Genomic DNA, 18,816 nt, shown 5'->3' with positions numbered 1-18,816 from the left:
TGGATAACCTGGTGAATAACCTGGTGGATAACGGGGTGGATAACGGGGTGAATAATGTGGTGGATAACCTGGTGGATAACCTGGTGGATAACGGGGTGGATAATAGGGTGGATAACGGGGTGGATACTGTGGTGGATACTGTGGTCGATACTCAATCAGTAAATGACACGCACCTCGAGAAGCAGATCAGGGGAATGTATAATTAGCCTGCGACTGATTGTTATTTCTTTGCCCACAGGTCTCAAACCATTCACAGTTCAACTTCTCTCATCGCATTTTACAGTTGACAGGGAGCTCCCTCATCGCTCCTGAAACTTGACAAATGTGTACATATAACACAGAAAGTTTGTAAAACTAATGGCACAATAAACATCTGTCAGTTGCTAAAAAGGCTTTATGTATCAAAAGCAAGTTGAAGAAGATAGTTACACACAAATAAGACATTTCTCTGGCTGCTATGACAACAGAGTTTCAGTAGGGAAGGGAAGCACGACTACAGGGAGGTTTATTAAGATATGTACATGTTACCTGGTCAGTCATCAATATTGTTTGAAGTAACGGATCCTGAAGAGGCAGTTGTGAAGTAAAAAAAAGAAAAAAGAAAAAACCCAAGCTTTCTCTGTCTTCTAAACCGTGTCCTCCTTGTTGATGTTCTGTCTTTCTCAAGTCGCTCTTTCTGTCTTGCATGTTTTTTCAGGAAGTGGAAGGGATGGGGAACCACGTCATGCAGGTTCCTCTATCTCACCAACAAGCTGTAGCTCCAATGATGCCACACACTGGTGGGACCCATTGATTAGAGACTGCCATGCCCTGTTGACACTGTAGTTGGGTGTAAGAAGGTAGCTATTTGGTCGTTTTCCGCTCTCCCCATCTCAGCGAGACTGGTCAGCTGGGTGTTATGTACTAGGAATGTTCTTCTGTACGTACTGTAAATTGGTATAATATGTAACTACTGGACATGATGCATATACACTGTAAAACTCCCATCAATGTATTATTTTGTGTGTGTGTGTTTTGAAAATAACATGGGGCTGATTGCCTCTGGACTTGAAACACTGTGCTTTCAAACTAGGCCTATTCATAACGCTCAAAACAAATTTCAACTGCAACTATATTTAGGAGCTTCATAACTTAATATCCCGTGCGAGCAAAGGTCATATCTATTTCACTTGTGTGAAACCTAGTGGATTAAACACTGAACAACAGGACAATTTGTAAAACAGTGACCTTCAAATCCCGTTTATAATCTCGCGACGTTTGACGGTCTCTAGCAGTAGAAGGGCACGAAGAGAAGGTGGTCAGGAAATCTAAGACTTGGCACTTTTTCGTTTAACCAATGCTGTCTAGGATCGTTTTCGTTTCAGGTATGCAATGTCAGCGTATCATACATACTATTGAGTTGAAATAGCAATAGTAATGTCACGAAGTGTGGCTGATTTGAAATGTAAAGCTGAAGGGTAAAGTCTGGAGGAGAAGGCCTCAATCACAATTGAATGAGCAACATGCTAACCTAGCAAGAACAGGGTAAATATAGCTAGCAAACCGTAAATGTTACGTGGCAAAAATATTCTTTATTTGTCCAATCTGGGTAGTTATTGCACCCATATTTTGGAATAACTAACGTTATTTAGTTACAGTAAATGTCAAGGTAACATTGTTTTTGACGTTAGCCAGACTGTCCTTGCTTGTTGGGAAAGGTGTCAATCCTTCCACAGTTAAACTGTTAGCATAGCTAACTTCACTGACAGTTGGCAACTCATCGTGCAAGTTCATCATGCATAATATTGGTGTCTTGAAGTAGGTATTTGTTTGTTAAACAACTAGTTAGCAAAAAAAATATTTGGGTATTTATCTAGCTAACTAGGCACCATGTCGAGTCCTGGACGGTTAACAAACGGTTAGTGTACTAACACTTGTAGATGTCGTGGCTATTGCACTTGACAGCTGATTTGACGTTGGCCAGCGAAAGCTTGTATGTGGATACAGTTCCCTGGCGCACACTCTGTTTGACTGCATAAGTAAAACTCCATATTATTCTCTACCATTATGTGAATGATTTTTTTTTTTTTTTTTTAGCAACAGAGCAGCCTCTTTCAGTCACATGTTTCATTGATTCGTAAATTCATGACGTTCAACATGTTTCTTGTCTTTTTTTAAATTATTTTTGACTGTTCTTTTCTCCTCCAGCTAATGCTGTAAAAAGCAGTGGTCCCCTCGGCGCTGGGTATGCACTTGTTATTATTACTTTAACATAAAGCTACATGACGTTCTCTAAGTAAACATTACACAATTAAATGTCAGTACACTGCATTTCAAACCGAGTCAGTTGTACAACTGAAATGTCTTCCGTATTTAACCCAACCCCTCTGAATCAGAGAGGTGTGGTGGACTGCCTTAAAATTGACATCCACGTTTTCGGCGCCCCAGGGAACAGTGGGGTTGACTGCCTTATTCAGGTGCAGAACGACAGATTTTTACCTTGTCATCAGCCCGGGGATTCGATCCAGCAACCTTTTGGTTACTGGCCCAACGCTCTAACCGCTAGGCTTCCTGCCGCTCCATTGGCCCAACGCTCTAACCGCTAGGCTTCCTGCCGCTCCATTGGCCCAACGCTCTAACTGCTAGGCTTCCTGCCGCTCCATTGGCCCAACGCTCTAACCGCTAGGCTTCCTGCCGCTCCATTGGCCAACTTGGATCTATTTGATTGCTACAAGGTAGAACAGTTGAACTGTTATGAACACACCCTCATGTCTGTCTCCAGCTGTTTGAACAACACGGCCTGTTCATTTTGTTTAGATGTTGAAACCAAGTGGCCTACCTAAATGAGATGCTTATTTCTCAGAATGAGAACGAGATGCCAATTCCTTATACAAATATTTTTATGCTCAATGCATATTTTTATAAAACAGACTAGACAGCTAGCAAGTAACAATATGTGGCTAAAATGCTGAACATTAATTTCTCACAATCATGTTCAATGATGCTCTCGTTTTAGTAGGGTCTACTTAATTCTATGTTTTGGGAGTTGAGACCTCTTTAAAAAAGGTTATGTTCTCCTCTATTACAGTAAAACGATGTCATTGTGTTTGTGTCCACTTGACCGGTTCTGTTGGACAAAACCTCAAAGGCGAGTTGAAACCCCTTGTCAGAGAGGAAGAAGTGATCTCTCATCTTTGTTGGTGTGAGGGCCTTGGGGTGAGAGAGTGCACGGAAGGAGATCATTAAAAACCTTGATTCTTTCCAGACAGGCATTTGGAACATCGTGCTAAAAATGAAATGAATTTGATATATCACCCAGCCTAATCTAGAGACACATGCTTGTTTTACATGTATAAAACCACGGGTGGCAGGTAGCCGAGCGTTAAGTGTTGGACCAGTAACAGAAAGGTCTCTCGTTTGAATCCCTGAGCCGGCAAGGCAGTTAACTCCCAACAACAACCGCTCCCTGGGCACTGATGACATGGATGGCGATTTATTAAGGCTGTGTCTGATTTTGAGGGTTTGGGTTAAATGCGGAAGATGCATTTCGGGTTCATTGCATTGTTGTGCAACTGACCAGGTATTCCCCTTTCTCTAATGCCAATTCACAACACTAGATATGTCATTTTAATGGTCCAGTAGTTTTGATATGAATTGGCAAACTAGATAAATTAAATAAAGGTGACAAAATGATAATGGGGACCTTGAACTCTACATTGAAGTTCTACATGTCCGTCCTCACCATAGTTCCTACAATAAAGTCTGCCTGTCTTCCCAGGCTGGTCCAGCTGTCCCACCTCCACACGTCCCCCAACAGCCAAGCTCCAGTCCCTGCTCTGCCAGAGAAGGGAGGCAAGACACGCCATGGCATCATCCCTGAGGAGATCTTCCAGCTCCTGTACCCCAAGACTGGAGTCACAGGTCAGCAGAACTTCCACAAACCTGGAGCAGTGTTCAGATAGAAAAATGATATGTAGAACAAACATGCCTCACTGACATGTTGAATAACTAATCATTTAATCTGTATTCATGACGTATTTATCTACATAATCAACATTTGCCGATTGAATGTGGCCATGGACTTTCACTCTACTCCTCCTCTCCTCCTCCCATCCCCTCTTCCTCCTCCCCCTTCCATCTACTTTTCCCCTTGACACTCTCCTCCTCCCTTCTCCTCCCCATCCGCGCTCCTCCCCATCCGCGCTCCTCCCCATCCCCTCTCCTCCCCATCCCCTCCCATCCTCCCTATCCGCTCTCCCTTCCCATCTACTTTTCCCCTTGACACTCTCCTCCTCCCTTCTCCTCCCCATCCCCTCTCCTCCTCCTATCCGCTCTCCCTTCCCATCTACTTTTCCCCTTGACACTCTCCTCCTCCCTTCTCCTCCCCATCCGCGCTCCTCCCCATCCCCTCTCCTCCCCATCCCCTCTCCTCCTCCTATCCGCTCTCCCTTCCCATCTACTTTTCCCCTTGACACTCTCCTCCTCCCTTCTCCTCCCCATCCCCTCTCCTCCTCCTATCCGCTCTCCCTTCCCATCTACTTTTCCCCTTGACACTCTCCTCACTTGTGTTCTATTTTCACCCCCAGGTTCCTACAGCCTTTTTTTGTAATTTTATTTCACCTTTATTTAACCAGGTAGGCCAGTTGAGAACACCTTTATTTAACCAGGTAGGCCAGTTGAGAACACCTTTATTTAACCAGGTAGGCCAGTTGAGAACACCTTTATTTAACCAGGTAGGCCAGTTGAGAACACCTTTATTTAACCAGGTAGGCCAGTTGAGAACACCTTTATTTAACCAGGTAGGCTAGTTGAGAACACCTTTATTTAACCAGGTAGGCCAGTTGAGAACACCTTTATTTAACCAGGTAGGCCAGTTGAGAACACCTTTATTTAACCAGGTAGGCCAGTTGAGAACACCTTTATTTAACCAGGTAGGCCAGTTGAGAACACCTTTATTTAACCAGGTAGGCCAGTTGAGAACACCTTTATTTAACCAGGTAGGCCAGTTGAGAACACCTTTATTTAACCAGGTAGGCCAGTTGAGAACACCTTTATTTAACCAGGTAGGCCAGTTGAGAACACCTTTATTTAACCAGGTAGGCTAGTTCAGAACACCTTTATTTAACCAGGTAGGCCAGTTGAGAACACCTTTATTTAACCAGGTAGGCCAGTTGAGAACACCTTTATTTAACACACTTTATTTAACCAGGTAGGCCAGTTGAGAACTTTATTTAACCAGGTAGGCCAGTTGAGAACACCTTTATTTAACCAGGTAGGCCAGTTGAGAACACCTTTATTTAACCAGGTAGGCCAGTTGAGAACACCTTTATTTAACCAGGTAGGCCAGTTGAGAACACCTTTATTTAACCAGGTAGGCCAGTTGAGAACACCTTTATTTAACCAGGTAGGCCAGTTGAGAACACCTTTATTTAACCAGGTAGGCCAGTTGAGAACACCTTTATTTAACCAGGTAGGCCAGTTGAGAACACCTTTATTTAACCAGGTAGGCCAGTTGAGAACACCTTTATTTAACCAGGTAGGCCAGTTGAGAACACCTTTATTTAACCAGGTAGGCCAGTTGAGAACAAGTTCTCATTTACAACTGCAACCTGGCCAAGATAAAGCAAAGCAGTGAGACACAAACAACAGAGTTACACATGGAATAAACAAACGTACAGTCAATAACACAATAGAAAAGGTGTATATATACAGTGTGTGGAAATGAGGTAGGATAAGAGAGGTAAGGCAATAAATAGGCCATGGTGGTGAAATAATTACAATATAGCAATTAAATACTGGAGGGATAGATGTGCAGAAGATGAGTGTGCAAGTAGAGATACTGGGGTGCAAAGGAGCAATGAAGGAGAGTCCAAAGAAGGGCCAGAAGTATACAGAATGGTGTCGTCTGCGTAGAGGTGGATCAGAGAATCACCAGCAGCAAGAGCAACATCATTGATGTATACAGAGAAAAGAGTCGGCCCGAGAATTGAATCCTGTGGCACCCCCATAGAGACTGCCAGATGTCTGGACAGCAGACCCTCCGATTTGACACACTGAACTCTATCAGAGAAGTAGTTGGTGAACCAGACGAGGCAGTCATTTAAGAAACTGAGTCTGCTGATAAGAATGTGGTGATTGACAGAGTCGAAAGCCTTGGCCAGGTCAATGAATACAGCTGCACAGTAATGTCTCTTATCGATGGCGGTTATGATATCGTTTAGGACCTTGAGCGTGTCTGAGGTGCACCCGTGACCAGCTCCGAAACCAAATCCTGTTTTGCTTCTCTTGCTCTTCTCCTCTATAAATGATACTAAATAAACGTTGGCATCTCCACTCCTGTTGTCTCCAGGCCCCTACATGCTGGGTGCTGGGCTGCTCACATACATTCTCTCCAAGGAGATCTACATCATCAACCACGAGACCTTCGCTGCTGCCTGCATGGGTACGGTCATCATCTACGGTGTCAGGAAGTTCGGCCCCGACGTCGCGGCTTTTGCTGACAAACTGAACGAGGTGCGGAATTTATTGTCCTCCTGAGTTTGTTTGATCATTAATTGCAGGTCTTCTTGTCGTAAATCTTTTGGACTTTTGTAGTAGTTCTGGAGCAGTGTTTCTCAACTCCTCCAGTACCCCCCCAGCAGCCCCGACTCCCTCCAGTACCCCCCCAGCAGTGTTTCTACTCTGGAGTACTGAAAAGATGCACCATGTTAACGCACAGCCTCGTTTCTACTGAACTTTCTATTGAGGCTTTTAGCCCCTCCCTTATTTAAAGTCACCAGTCCTGAGACATTTCATATGTTATGCAAACTGTCCATATGCTGTGTCCCTCGGAGCCTCGTAGTCTCATAGCTGACCTATGACCCTTACCCTCTGTTACCTGTGTTCTGGTTATGACCCTCTGACGTTGGCTGTGTGTTCTGGTTTTTGCAGGAGAAAGTGCAGAAGGCTCAGGAAGTGAAGGACCTGGCCATGACCAGCTTGGCTCAGGCCGTCCTGGATGAGAAGAAGGAGCAGTGGAGAGCAGAGGGACGACAGATGCTCTTCGACGCTAAGAGGGTGAGTCGGTTAACTGACGTTAGAACACGTGTCTCGTCTGTATGGTAAAGAGGAGTTAAACTCTGGGCTCAAAACCCACACATGTCAAATCAGACGAGGTCAAATCAGTCCAATTTGAAAAGCCTTTTGATAGACCTGTTTTAACATGGTCTTCAGTCCAGGAGAAAGCTTCATCTAGGGCTGGTATTTCAGGACACAGATTTAATTAAGCGTGAACTCGAATTAAAAAGCATTGTGAATGGAGAATATCTGTTGAAGTGTTTTTAAAAAAAAAAAAAAAAAAAAAAAAATCCAGGATTAAACTGTTTCTGGGGAAACCAGACCCTAACGTCTTGGTATGATTTTAGCATGAGATGGTGTGCTAATGTCTTCTCTGTTCCCCCCACCCCACCTCACCTCACCTCAGAACAACGTGGCCATGCTACTGGAGACCAACCGTAGGGAGAGGGTCCACATGGTGACCAATGAGGTGAAGAAGAGGCTGGACTACCAGATCGCCCTGCAGACCCTTCACCGCCGCATGGAGCAGGAACACATGGTGAACTGGGTGGAGAAGAACGTTGTCACCAGCATCACCCCCCAGCAGGTGGGTTGGGGAACATTATGGATTTGACTGGAGTGTGTGTGTATAGAGATGGGGAACGTTATGGATTTGACTGGAGTGTGTATAGTCAGTATAGAGATGGGGAACGTTATGGATTTGACTGGAGTGTGTGTGTATAGAGATGGGGAACGTTATGGATTTGACTGGAGTGTGTATAGTCAGTATAGAGATGGGGAACGTTATGGATTTGACTGGAGTGTGTGTGTATAGAGATGGGGAACGTTATGGATTTGACTGGAGTGTGTATAGTCAGTATAGAGATGGGGAACGTTATGGATTTGACTGGAGTGTGTATAGTCAGTATAGAGATGGGGAACGTTATGGATTTGACTGGAGTGTGTATAGTCAGTATAGAGATGGGGAACGTTATGGATTTGACTGGAGTGTGTATAGTCAGTATAGAGATGGGGAACGTTATGGATTTGACTGGAGTGTGTATAGTCAGTATAGAGATGGGGAACGTTATGGATTTGACTGGAGTGTGTATAGTCAGTATAGAGATGGGGAACGTTATGGATTTGACTGGAGTGTGTATAGTCAGTATAGAGATGGGGAACGTTATGGATTTGACTGGAGTGTGTATAGTCAGTATAGAGATGGGGAACGTTATGGATTTGACTGGAGTGTGTATAGTCAGTATAGAGATGGGGAACGTTATGGATTTGACTGGAGTGTGTATAGTCAGTATAGAGATGGGGAACGTTATGGATTTGACTGGAGTGTGTATAGTCAGTATAGAGATGGGGAACGTTATGGATTTGACTGGAGTGTGTGTGTATAGAGATGGGGAACGTTATGGATTTGACTGGAGTGTGTATAGTCAGTATAGAGATGGGGAACGTTATGGATTTGACTGGAGTGTGTATAGTCAGTATAGAGATGGGGAACTGTTGTAGGAATTAAATTCCTCTGTTTTAACACCCAATTCAAATTAAACACTCTGTCAATTCATAAGGGTTTGTATGACCCTTATTAGTATAAAAATGGACAGAGCCCAGTCTTAAAGTCAAACAGCAGCCTTTAATCACGAGAGTACTGCTCCTTACACATTTTTACCACAGGTTATAAACTTAAAATGACGTCATTAGTTTCAGTACCGACCCGTGTCATCTCCGCTCTAGTACAATGGCTGTATGGTTCTCACATGTCTCTCCCTATTAAGATAATATATGACCGAGCCAAGGTCATGCTTGTGAAGATAAGCCTTCTAGCCAGACTGGCGATTATAGTTCATTCATTTGTACCAAGGATCAGACAGTCATTGTTCTAATTCTTGATTATATTTACACACATTATATTCAGTACTAGGATTAAAAAGAAAATTCATACTTTTACAGTAACATAATAGTATTCTGATTAGTCAGTCCTGATTGAAATGTATACATAATTAGTCATCATTGATAAAAATTCCCTTAACAGGAACATTATGGATTTGACTGCTGTATAGAAGGATGTGTGTGTGTGTATGTATTTGAGGGGTAGGTCTATATACAGTACCAGTCAACAGTTTGGACACACGTACTCATTTAAGGGTTTTTCTTTATTTCTACATTTTAGAATAATAGTGAGAACATCAAAACTATGAAATAACACCTATGGAATCATGTAGTAACCAAAGAACGTGTTCACTCTGTGTTTCAGGAGAAGACGAGTATTGCCAAGTGCATCACAGACCTGAAGTTGTTGGCTAAAGTCCAGCAGGCTAAGGCCACTGTGTAATTCACCACTGTAACAGTCTAGACCTTCTCTCCTGAACCCCAACTGTTTTTTCATTTCAAATAAACTATTTCCTCTTTAACCATATATGGTCTGTCCATATGTGTGTGTGTGTGTGGTGTGTGTGTATACTGTACATGTCAACTGATCATAAAATAAAAGTCATTTTATTCGGTTCTAGTTTGGTGTTCTTGGCGCACCCATCCCGTTAGCCGGCTCATTTTCGTCAACATCCGCTGAATTGCAGAGCGTGAAATTAAATTACTAAAATTAATTTAATTTACATGAAATCACAAGTGCAATATAGCAGAACACAGTTTAGCTTGTTAATCGACCTGGGGTGTCAGATTTCAAAAAAGCTTTACAGCAAAAGCTATCCAAGCGTTTATGTGAGGACATCTCTCTCAGCAGACAACATTACAAACAGCTAGCAGCAAAATAGATTGGTCAGAAAAGCAATAAAAATGGATTGCTTACCTTTTGATCTTCGGATGTTTGCACTCACGAGACTCCCAGTTACACAAATAAATGTTCCTTTTGTTCCATAAAGATTATTTTTATATCCAAAATACCTCCATTTGGTTGGCCCGTTTTGTTCAGAGATCCACAGGCTCGAGCGGTCACGACGGGGCAGACACAAATTCCAAATAGTATCCGTAAAGTTCATAAACATGTCAAACGTTTTTTTTTTTATAATCAAACCTCAGGTTGATTTTACAATATATAATCGATAATATTTCAACCAGACCGTTGCTTTTTCAATAGGAGAGCGAGAGAAAATGTCTGCTCCAAGCTGTTGCGCATGCAAAACTAGGGACACGCAGCTATGCACTGACGCGATGTGATCATTCTCGCTCATTTTTCAGAATAAAAGCCTGAAACTTAGTCTAAAGCCTGTTCACACCATGTGGAAGCTATAGAGAAAGGAATCTGGTTTTCAACATGTACTATGTTATTATTGTGAAATTAATATATTTTATAAGATTTTCGCCTTACTGAATACACCCTACCACTCAGGTTGACTTTGACTGTGATGTTTCCAAGCAGGAAGTCAAGGTTGGATATTTGTGCTTTTTACCTGCCTATTGGTTTGGGGATGCTTTGCCTTAAACATTGTATGCCAACAGTGAAATATGAGCAGGTTGATCATGAACCAGTGAATAGGACAAAGGCTATTTTCACAGGTAATAATGGACTTCATGATTTAAGGTATAAGATACTGTAATGTCTGAGGGATAGACCATAAAATAATAGTATGAGCTTTGTAGTTTTTGGTAGTTTTAAGTGAAACGATATGTATTCACGTTTATTATGGATCCCCATTTAGTTCCTGCCAAGGCAGCAGCTACTCTTCCTGTGGTTTATTATGGATCCCCATTAGTTCCTGTCAAGGCAGCAGCTACTCTTCCTGGGGTTTATTATGAATCCTCATTAGTTCCTGTCAAGGCAGCAGCTACTCTTCCTGGGGTTTATTATGGATCCACATTTAGTTCCTGCCAAGGCAGCAGCTACTCTTCCTGGGGTTTATTATGGATCCCTGTTAGTTCCTGCCAAGGCAGCAGCTACTCTTCCTGGGGTTTATTATGGATCCCCATTAGTTCCTACCAAGGCAGCAGCTACTCTTCCTGGGGTTTATTATGGATCCCTGTTAGTTCCTGTCAAGGCAGCAGCTACTCTTCCTGGGGTTTATTATGGATCCCCATTAGTTCCTACCAAGGCAGTTGTCTGATGTTCACATGACGCCAATACACGTCATCTACCTGGTACAGTAAAAACCAGGATTAATCCGTGAAGAGCACATTTCTCCAGTGGCCATTGAAGAAGAGCATTTTCCCGCTGAAGTCGGTTACGACGCTGGACTGCAGTCAGGCCAATACCCTGGTGAGGACGACGAGCACGCAGATAACCTTCCCTGAAAAGGTTTCTGACAGTTTCATCAGCTTCTAGGTGATTGGTCTCAGACGATCCCGCAAGTGAAGAAGCAGGATTTGGAAGGTCCTGGGGTGGCGTGGTTACACGTGGTATGCGGATGTGAGGCCGGTTTCGACATACTGCTAAATTCCCACAATTATTTGAGAGAAATAAGCTTTTTTTTATGCGTAATGAAACATTTCTAGGAGCTTTCATTTTAGCTCATAAAACATGGAACCAACACTTTTTAAACCTGAAATATTCATTTGATTCATAGGCCTACTATAAATAATGACACTCAATCACTTCACAATTCATACATTACTTCACTGATGATTTACTTTCTTGTCAACATTATCTTATGTGAACTATTTCACCTTAAACACTTAGTCCTTCACCTATTGTGTTGGATTTGAACTGGTGTGTGAACAGAGAAGATGGCAAGTGATTTATAGAGATGGACAAACACATTGGTAGTGATTAACCAGTGTCTGACTGATGCCAAGTGTTTGTGTAACAACTTGTTCCCTCTTGGTTTCCTTTTACTAGTAAGTCATATACTGAATAAAGTCTGGAATTATAATGGTTGTCTCAGCTTTTAATACTGAATACTCGATCACAAGTAAAGGGGAGTGAAAAAGTACACAAAAGTACCCAAAATAACTTACTTTTGATACATAAGTATATTCTAGCAATTACATTTACTTTTGATACTTATATATATATTTACAACCAAATACTTTTAGACTTTTACTCAAGTAGTATTTTACTGGGTGACTTTTACTTTTACTTGAGTTGCCACGACTTGTTCGGTCCCTCTCCTTGTTCGGGCGGTGTTCAGTCCCTCTCCTTGTTCGTCCCTCTCCTTGTTCAGGCGGTGTTCAGTCCCTCTCCCTCTCCTTGTTCGGGCGGTGTTCAGTCCCTCTCCTTGTTCGGTCCCTCTCCTTGTTCGGGCGGTGTTCAATCCCTCTCCCCTTGTTCGGGCGGTGTTCGGTCCCTCTCCTTGTTCGGGCGGTGTTCGGTCCCTCTCCTTGTTTGGGCGGTGTTCAATCCCTCTCCTTGTTCGGTCCCTCTCCTTGTTTGGGCGGTGTTCAATCCCTCTCCTTGTTCGGTCCCTCTCCTTGTTCGGGCGGTCCCTCTCCTTGTTTGGGCGGTCCCTCTCCTTGTTTGGGCGGTGTTCGGTCCCTCTCCTTGTTTGGGCGGTGTTCGGTCCCTCTCCTTGTTCGGAGGTCGAAGTCACTGGCCTTTTAGCCATCACTGATCCATTTTTCATTTTCCATTGGTTTTGTCTTGTCTTCCTTCCTTCCTTTTACCTGGTTCCAATCCCATCAATAATATGTTGTGTATTTAACCCTCTGTTTCCGACCTCATGTCCTTGTCGGAGATTGTTTGTTTGTTATGTGATTGTGCATGTATCATGTTGGTGTGTGACGGGTTTTGTACACACTATTCTTATTTTGCACATTTTGGTTTTTGGAGTTGTAACAGATTTGATTAAACAACTCCGTTTTTACCAAGTTCGTTCTCCTGCGCCTGACTTCCCTGCCACCAACACGCACCTATTACATGAGTAACTTTCTATACTTTATCTCAAGTATGACAATTGGGTACTTTTTCCACCACTGATTACCAGTCAAAAGTTTGGACACACCTACTCGTTAAAGGGTTTTTCTTTATTTTTTTTACTGTTTCCTACATTGTTGAATAATAGTGACGACATCAAAACTATTGAAATCACACATATGGAATCATGTTGTAATCAAAAAGTGTAAAACAAGTCAAAATGTATTTTATACTTGAGATTCTTCAAAGTAGCCACCCTTTGACTTGATGACAGCTTTGCACACTCTTGGCATTCTCTCAACCAGGTTCATGAGGTAGTCACCTAGGATGCATTTCAATCAGCAGGTGTGCCTTGTTAAAATGTAATTTGTGGAATTTCTTTCTTTAATGCGTTTGAGCCAATCAGTTGTGTTGTGACAACGTAGGGGTGGTATACAGAAGAGAGCCCTATTTGGTTAAAGACCAAGTCCATATTATGGCAAGAACAGCTCAAATTAACAAAGAGAAACGACAGTCCATTTATTACTTTAAGACATGAAGGTCAGTCAATCCGGAAAATGTCAACAACTTTGAAAGTTTCTTCAAGTGCAATCACAAAAACCATTAAGCGGTATGTTGAAACTGGCTCTCATGAGGACCGCCACAGGAAATGAAGACCCAGAGTTACCTCTGCTGCAGAGGATAAGTTCATTAGAGTTAACTGGCTCTCATGAGGACCGCCACAGGAAATGAAGACCCAGAGTTACCTCTGCTGCAGAGGATAAGTTCATTAGAGTTAACTGGCTCTCATGAGGACCGCCACAGGAAAGGAAGACCCAGAGTTACCTCTGCTGCAGAGGATAAGTTCATTAGAGTTAACTGGCTCTCATGAGGACCGCCACAGGAAAGGAAGACCCAGAGTTACCTCTGCTGCAGAGGATAAGTTCATTAGAGTTAACTGGCTCTCATGAGGACCGCCACAGGAAAGGAAGACCCAGAGTTACCTCTGCTGCAGAGGATAAGTTCATTAGAGTTAACTGGCTCTCATGAGGACCGCCACAGGAAAGGAAGACCCAGAGTTACCTCTGCTGGAGAGGATAAGTTCATTAGAGTTAACTGGCTCTCATGAGGACCGCTACAGGAAAGGAAGACCCAGAGTTACCTCTGCTGTAGAGGATAAGTTCATTAGTTAACTGGCTCTCATCAGGACCGCCACAGGAAAGGAAGACCCAGAGTTACCTCTGCTGCAGAGGATGAGTTCATTAGAGTTAACTGGCTCTCATGAGGACCGCCACAGGAAAGGAAGACCCAGAGTTACCTCTGCTGCAGAGGATGAGTTCATTAGAGTTAACTGGCTCTCATGAGGACCGCCACAGGAAAGGAAGACCCAGAGTTACCTCTGCTGCAGAGGATGAGTTCATTAGAGTTAACTGGCTCTCATGAGGACCGCCACAGGAAAGGAAGACCCAGAGTTACCTCTGCTGCAGAGGATAAGTTCATTAGAGTTAACTGGCTCTCATGAGGACCGCCACAGGAAAGGAAGACCCAGAGTTACCTCTGCTGCAGAGGATAAGTTCATTAGAGTTAACTGGCTCTCATGAGGACCGCCACAGGAAAGGAAGACCCAGAGTTACCTCTGCTCTAGAGGATAAGTTCATTAGAGTTAACTGGCTCTCATGAGGACCGCCACAGGAAAGGAAGACCCAGAGTTACCTCTGCTGCAGAGGATAAGTTCATTAGAGTTAACTGGCTCTCATGAGGACCGCCACAGGAAAGGAAGACCCAGAGTTACCTCTGCTGCAGAGGATAAGTTCATTAGAGTTAACTGGCTCTCATGAGGACCGCCACAGGAAAGGAAGACCCAGAGTTACCTCTGCTGCAGAGGATAAGTTCATTAGAGTTAACTGGCTCTCATGAGGACCGCCACAGGAAAGGAAGACCCAGAGTTACCTCTGCTGCAGAGGATAAGTTCATTAGAGTTAACTGGCTCTCATGAGGACCGCCACAGGAAAGGAAGACCCAGAGTTACCTCTGCTGCAGAGGATAAGTTCATTAGAGTTAACTGGCTCTCATGAGGACCGCCATAGGAAAGGAAGACCCAGAGTTACCTCTGCTGCAGAGGATAAGTTCATTAGAGTTAACAGGCTCTCATGAGGACCGCCACAGGAAAGGAAGACCCAGAGTTACCTGCTGCAGAGGATAAGTTCATTAGAGTTAACTGGCTCTCATGAGGACCGCCACAGGAAAGGAAGACCCAGAGTTACCTCTGCTGCAGAGGATAAGTTCATTAGAGTTAACTGGCTCTCATGAGGACCGCCACAGGAAAGGAAGACCCAGAGTTACCTCTGCTGGAGAGGATAAGTTCATTAGAGTTAACTGGCTCTCATGAGGACCGCTACAGGAAAGGAAGACCCAGAGTTACCTCTGCTCTAGAGGATAAGTTCATTAGAGTTAACTGGCTCTCATGAGGACCGCCACAGGAAAGGAAGACTTACCTCTGCTGCAGAGGATAAGTTCATTAGGTTAACTGGCTCTCATGAGGACCGCCACAGGAAAGGAAGACCCAGAGTTACCTCTGCTGCAGAGGATAAGTTCATTAGAGTTAACTGGCTCTCATGAGGACCGCCACAGGAAAGGAAGACCCAGAGTTACCTCTGCTGCAGAGGATAAGTTCATTAGAGTTAACTGGCTCTCATGAGGACCGCCACAGGAAAGGAAGACCCAGAGTTACCTCTGCTGCAGAGGATAAGTTCATTAGAGTTAACTGGCTCTCATGAGGACCGCCACAGGAAAGGAAGACCCAGAGTTACCTCTGCTGCAGAGGATAAGTTCATTAGGTTAACTGGCTCTCATGAGGACAGGAAAGGAAGACCCAGAGTTACCTCTGCTGCAGAGGATAAGTTCATTAGAGTTAACAGGCTCTCATGAGGACCGCCACAGGAAAGGAAGACCCAGAGTTACCTCTGCTGCAGAGGATAAGTTCATTAGAGTTAACTGGCTCTCATGAGGACCGCCACAGGAAAGGAAGACCCAGAGTTACCTCTGCTGCAGAGGATAAGTTCATTAGAGTTAACTGGCTCTCATGAGGACCGCCACAGGAAAGGAAGACCCAGAGTTACCTCTGCTGCAGAGGATAAGTTCATTAGAGTTAACTGGCTCTCATGAGGACCGCCGCAGGAAAGGAAGACCCAGAGTTACCTCTGCTGCAGAGGATAAGTTCATTAGAGTTAACTGGCTCTCATGAGGACCGCCACAGGAAAGGAAGACCCAGAGTTACCTCTGCTGCAGAGGATAAGTTCAGTAGAGTTAACTGTCTCTCATGAGGACCACCACAGGAAAGGAAGACCCAGAGTTACCTCTGCTGCAGAGGATAAGTTCATTAGAGTTAACTGGCTCTCATGAGGACCGCCACAGGAAAGGAAGACCCAGAGTTACCTCTGCTGCAGAGGATAAGTTCATTAGAGTTAACTGGCTCTCATGAGGACCGCCACAGGAAAGGAAGACCCAGAGTTACCTCTGCTGCAGAGGATAAGTTCATTAGAGTTCCCAGCCTCAGAAATTGCAGCCCAAATAAATGCTTCACAGAGTTCAAATAACAGACACATCTCAACATCAACTGTTCAGTGGAGACTGAGTGAATCAGGCCTTCATGGTTGAATTGCTGCAACGAAACCACTACTAAAGGACACCAATAATAAGAGACTTGCTTGGGCCAAGAAACTCAAGTAATGGACATTAGAGCGGTGGAAATCTGTCCTTTGGTCTGATGAATCCAAATGTGCAATTTTTGATCCAAAGCATGGAGGAGGGGTGATGATGTGGGGGTGCTTTTCTGGTGACACTGTTGGTGATTTATTTAGAATTCAAGGCACACTTAACCAGCATGGCTACCACAGCATTCTGCAGCGACACCTCATCCCCTCTGGTTTGTGCTTAGTGGGACTATCATTTGTTTTTCAACAGGACAATGACCCAACACACCTCCAGGCAGTGTAAAGGCTATTTGACCAAGAAGGGGAGTGCTGCATCAGATGACCTGGCCTCCACAATCACCCGGCCTCAATCCAATTGAGATGGTTTGGGATGAGTTGGACCGCAGAGTGAAGGAAAACCAGTCAACAAGTGCACAGCATATGTAGGAACTCCTTCAAGACTGTTGGAAAAGCATTCCTCATGAAGCTGGTTGAGAGACTTCCAAGAGTGTGCAAAGCTCTCATCAAGGCAAAAGGTGGCTACTTTGAAGACTCTCAAATATAAAATATATTTAGATTTGTTTAACACTTTTTTTGGTTACTACATGATTCCATATGTGCTATTTCATAGTTTTTATGTCTTCACTATTATTCTACAATGTAGAAGATAGTAGAAAATCAAAAAAACAAAACATGAATGAGATGGTGTTTCCAAACCTTTGTCTGGTACTGTACATAAATATATATATATATTTTAGCTAAACAGGTGTGGCTCGCCTGCCCTGACTAACGGGTCACCACTGATATCCTCAGTAATTCAATGTGTGTAACATCATTGTACTGTATCACATTTTCTTAGAGGCCCTTTGCATTGTTATAACATAGTCATTATATAGCTGTTCAATGGCTATTACATAGTTATAACATTAATTATATTGATATTACATAGTTATAACATTGTAATTATATTGCTATTACATAGTTATAACATTAATTATATTGATATTACATAGTTATAACATTGTAATTATATTGCTATTACATAGTTATAACATTAATTATATTGATATTACATAGTTATAACATTGTAATTATATTGCTATTACATAGTTATAACATTAATTATATTGATATTACATAGTTATAACATTAATTATATTGATATTACGTAGTTATAACATTGTAATTATATTGATATTACATAGTTATAACATTGTAATTATATTGCTATTACATAGTTATAACATTGTAATTATATTGATATTACATAGTTATAACATTGTAATTATATAGCTATACTATTGCTATTACATAGTTATAACATTAATTATATAGCTATTACATAGTCATAACATTGTAATTATATAGCTATACTATTGATATTAAATAGTTATAACATTGTAATTATATAACTATTCTATTGTCATTACATATCTACTACATTGTGTTTCTCTGTCTAATTTGCATTGATATTGCATTGTTACTACATTGTTATAGCATTGTTCATCTCCTTTCCTGCCCCAGTAAGGATGCATGTGATCTATGACTTCATGGCCAGGAACCACCAGGAGCTGAGCATTATGGAGAGGTGGGTTGGGGTTGAACCACCAGGAGCTGAGCATTGTGAAGGGAGAGGTGGTACAGGTGGGTTAGGGTTGAACCACCAGGAGCTGAGCATTATGAAGAGATAGGTGGTCCAGGTGGTTTGGGGTTGAACCACCAGGAGCTGAGCATTATGAAGAGAGAGGTGGTCCAGGTGGGTTGGGGTTGAACCACCAGGAGCTGAGCATTATGAAGGGAGAGGTGGTACAGGTGTGTTGGGGTTGAACCACCAGGAGCTGAGCATTATGAAGAGATAGGTGGTACAGGTGGGTTGGGGTTGAACCACCAGGAGCTGAGCATTATGAAGAGAGAGGTGGTACAGGTGGGTTGGGGTTGAACCACCAGGAGCTGAGCATTATGAAGAGAGAGGTGGTACAGGTGTTAAAATGGCTCTGTGTTGTCAGAACTGTTCGTAGCCTGGCCGTGCTGAACGGTGCGGTTCGTAGCCTGGCCGTGCTGAACGGTGCGGTTCGTAGCCTGGCCGTGCTGAACGGTGCGGTTCGTAGCCTGGCCGTGCTGAACTGTGCGGTTCGTAGCCTGGCCGTGCTGAACGGTGCTCTCCTCCTAGGGATGACGACGATGTGTCCAGAAGTGTTCATTCAGTTGCAGGCCATCAAGTCCTCCATAGCATACAGGCCCACACATAGTAAAACTGTACAACACGGATCGAACAAGCTATATTTATCTAAGGGTTTGGGTGTGTTTCGGGTCATT

General features: G+C 43.3%; 1 protein-coding gene across 1 annotated transcript; it reads left to right on the top strand.

The window, feature by feature from the left end:
- The first annotated feature begins 1,220 nt into the window (after positions 1-1,220).
- LOC112221358 (ATP synthase F(0) complex subunit B1, mitochondrial) lies at positions 1,221-9,532 on the top strand. The gene is made up of 7 exons (XM_042304255.1): positions 1,221-1,364; positions 2,188-2,224; positions 3,758-3,900; positions 6,329-6,492; positions 6,910-7,035; positions 7,442-7,621; positions 9,281-9,532. The coding sequence occupies exons 1-7, from the start codon at positions 1,337-1,339 to the stop codon at positions 9,356-9,358; spliced, it is 756 nt and encodes a 251-aa protein (XP_042160189.1). The 5' UTR covers positions 1,221-1,336; the 3' UTR covers positions 9,359-9,532.
- The last annotated feature ends 9,284 nt before the right edge of the window (positions 9,533-18,816 follow it).

This window comes from Oncorhynchus tshawytscha, linkage group LG22, assembly GCF_018296145.1.
Source record: "Oncorhynchus tshawytscha isolate Ot180627B linkage group LG22, Otsh_v2.0, whole genome shotgun sequence".
Taxonomy (NCBI): domain Eukaryota; kingdom Metazoa; phylum Chordata; class Actinopteri; order Salmoniformes; family Salmonidae; genus Oncorhynchus; species Oncorhynchus tshawytscha.
This window is presented reverse-complemented; position numbering and strand designations above follow the sequence as displayed.

Excerpts from the sequence above, each read along its gene's own strand:
- LOC112221358 (XM_042304255.1), top strand. The coding sequence starts at position 1,337 with ATGCTGTCTAGGATCGTTTTCGTTTCAG. Across the intron at positions 2,225-3,757 it reads AGTGGTCCCCTCGGCGCTGG|GCTGGTCCAGCTGTCCCACC; the intron begins GTATGCACTTGT and ends CTGTCTTCCCAG. Across the intron at positions 7,036-7,441 it reads TGCTCTTCGACGCTAAGAGG|AACAACGTGGCCATGCTACT; the intron begins GTGAGTCGGTTA and ends ACCTCACCTCAG.